Source organism: Condylura cristata, unplaced genomic scaffold, assembly GCF_000260355.1.
Source record: "Condylura cristata isolate star-nosed mole 26May11 unplaced genomic scaffold, ConCri1.0 scaffold00041, whole genome shotgun sequence".
Lineage (NCBI taxonomy): Eukaryota > Metazoa > Chordata > Mammalia > Eulipotyphla > Talpidae > Condylura > Condylura cristata.
Window position 1 is genome coordinate 5320911 of NW_004567142.1, and position 2803 is coordinate 5323713.

Genomic DNA, 2803 nt, shown 5'->3' on the forward strand with positions numbered 1-2803 from the left:
AGGGGATGTGGGCTGGGGGTGACGGTGCTCGAGACATTAAAGTTTCGGTCCCGGCCAGGTCTGGGGAGGCCACCACTGCCGGAGTGACCCCCACCCCGATCGAGCCGGCTCGGTCGGAGCAGGCAGGGCGCCCGGCGGCCCCGCGCTCCCTCCCAGAGGCCCGCGTCCCCGGGGTCTGACCTGGTCGAAGTAAATGATGCGCGTCTTGTTGCTCATCTCGGACGGCTCGTGGTTGGTACTCCGCACGGCCGAGAAGGCGACCTTGGAGTTGGCCGCTCGCACCGAGATCCCCAGCGGGGAGGAAGAGGAGCCCTTGGAGTCCGCGGCCGGGTTCGAGTCGCACACCACCAGACACTTGCCCTCCAGCACGATGGGCTCCGTGTCGTTCTGCGCCCGGACGGGCCAGCCGGGCCTGGGGGCGGGGCGCGGGGCGGCCAGCACCGCGGACAGCTCCCCCATCGCGGCGCGCAGCCGCAGTGGCTAAGAGCCGTCTTAACCCCTTCTCCGCCGGAGCCGAGCAGACAGTGCGCAGCCGCAGTGCTGCCGCTTCACAGCTGAAGGCCGCGGGCCAGGAGCTCGGTTAACTCTCGGCCTCCTAGCGCCTAACGGGAAGGTGGATACCCGCTGCAGCTGTAGAGGCTGATCAGCGTGGGTACTGGTTTAACGCCTTGCTCTGAGATGGCACAAAAGTAGAAGGGGTATGAGAGCATGGTGGAGTCCCTGCAAGAAGGAAAGGAGAGGTTAGGATACCGGGAGGGGGTGGGGTGGAGGGGTGGACCCTTCACTTCACTTTGGCCACAGCTCCCAACTCTCGAGTGATCTCACTTGGAGGCTAGAGAGTGCTTGGGATGCTACCGGCACGGAAAAAAATAAAGTATGGAGTAAATGAGTGACACCCCCCCATGGCTGTCCCGGACCCCAAGCTGCACCCCAGCATCCTTCAAAGTGGTCAGAAGGGGGAAGGGCATCCCAGGTCATGGGAGAAGGGGGCTGCAGAGGCCTGGGGGACACTTCCGACCAAATCTCTTCCGCAACTCCTCCCTCCCACCTCCCCCCCACTCAACCCCAAATCTCGCCAACTCAGCGCTTCTCAGGGACCAAACTTTATGCGGTGCCTCCGGGCCCCCCTCCCCCTCTCTCCCTCCCCCGGCGCAAATGCGGCAATGCGGCTCCTCGTCCTTCCCGGCCCAGGACACGGCACGGTGGGGGGAGGGGGCCCGACCAACTCCTCCGGGTGTTTGGGTCCCCAGGAGGCTTGGGGGGGTGGTCTTGGAGATGCTCCTCTTTCTAATTCGAACTTTCTAATTCCTCCTATTTCTAACTGTCTCTTCTGACTCTGGGAGGAAGTTTGGAAGAGGCGATTCAAGGCAGAATCAGTGGGGAGGGTACCTATTGGGTTTGGGAAGTTACAGATGTTTGTGGAAAGTTTGGGGGGAAAAGTGAAGAAAGATTTGGGGGAAAATCTGTGATTTGGAGGGAGACAAGGGGTGGGGGGCTCTCAGCTCTCTTTGCCAGGGAACAGAGGAGCCCAGTCCTGGGCTCTGGACTGGAGGGCTGGGGAGGCGGGAGGGGGGCTCAGAGGGGTGGTGGTGGAAAGCAGGACAGAAAGAATTTTAGGCGCTATTTTAAGAAGGAAGTTTTGGGAATGGATAACATGTGGGGTGTCCCAAAGATAGAGGTTAGGTGAAATTCTGCAGTAGGAGGGAAAGTCTTTTGATCGTGAAAGGGGGCTTGGGAAGCGCTGGAGGGAGGCACTAGAGCTTGGGAGTGGGCTGTGCAGGGTTAAGGATTGGTGGGTAGAGGAAGAAGCAGTGCTGGAAGGCTTGGCACAGGAAAGGCATATTAAGGGAGCTCCGGACTCCCCTGGAGCCTTGAGGAGTGGAAAGGAGGAGCGGGGCAACTCTGCAGCTTTCCGGGAAAGCCTTGGGGCTGGGATTTAGCACAGGGTGCAGCAGGGCAGGAGCACAGAGCCAGCTGGAGGGTCCCACGAGTAACTCCCCCCCGCTTACATTTGCAGTGAAGGGGAGGGGGCAAAGTCGCAGCTAGAGCAAGTGGCTTAGAGGGCCAGAGGGTCCAAGAGGCACGGAGACCGTCAGTGAGGCTGAGGCTGGGATAAATAGGAGAACTCAGAAATAGTCGGGACACTTGGAGAAAGGGAGCGGTGGGGAGGGGGCGGGAGGGAGACTCAGGCCAAGTTAGGGCAGCAGGGGCCAGGAGAGGGACTGCAGGAGGCACTGGGGGTGGGGCGGCTGATTCACCCATCCTGGGGCCCCTAGAGGGTAAGGAAGGAATGTGTTCTGAGGACCTGGGGACTGTCCAAGAAACAGAACTACAGAGGGGTGTTCTGAGAGTTGGCCACGCGGGGTGAAAGTGCTTTAGTAGGGCTCACAAGGCTAGGACCAGGCAAAGGCGCAGGAGGGGACTGGAAAGGGGGGGTCCAGGGTGGCCTAGAGAAGCAGAGTGGGGTTTGGAGGGGTCTGGGGAATTCTCAAGGCTGGAGACACGTCTTCTGAGGACCTGGGGAGTGCCGGGAAGGGGGGTGTGTTCAGAGGAGTATGGGAGACTGCAACCAGGGGCCAGGGGAGGAGTAGAGACTTCTAGGGGACCAGGCTGGGCAGGGTCTGGCCCAAGGGATTCTGAGGGTTGGGGTGAGGACGTTCCTGAGGGCTGGGGAGCGCTTGGGGAGGAGAGGGCAAGGGGGCTCCGAGAGCGCGCTCACCCTGGCGGCCCGCGACGAGTAGGGGTCCTCGAAGAGCGCCCACACGCGGGGCTGCCAGCGGCGCCACCACGTGCCGCCCGCGCC

General features: G+C 61.9%; 1 protein-coding gene across 1 annotated transcript in view; it reads right to left on the reverse strand.

Moving 5' to 3' along the window:
* The window catches only part of KCNC3 (potassium channel, voltage gated Shaw related subfamily C, member 3), a gene marked incomplete at its 5' end in the record, with an annotated part of 10663 nt that extends 7860 nt beyond the window's left edge, over positions 1-2803 (reverse strand). Inside the window, one exon of the mRNA XM_012733517.1 lies at positions 2720-2803. Coding sequence (XP_012588971.1) covers positions 2720-2803 — 84 coding nt within the window. The remainder of the gene's footprint in view (positions 1-2719) is intronic.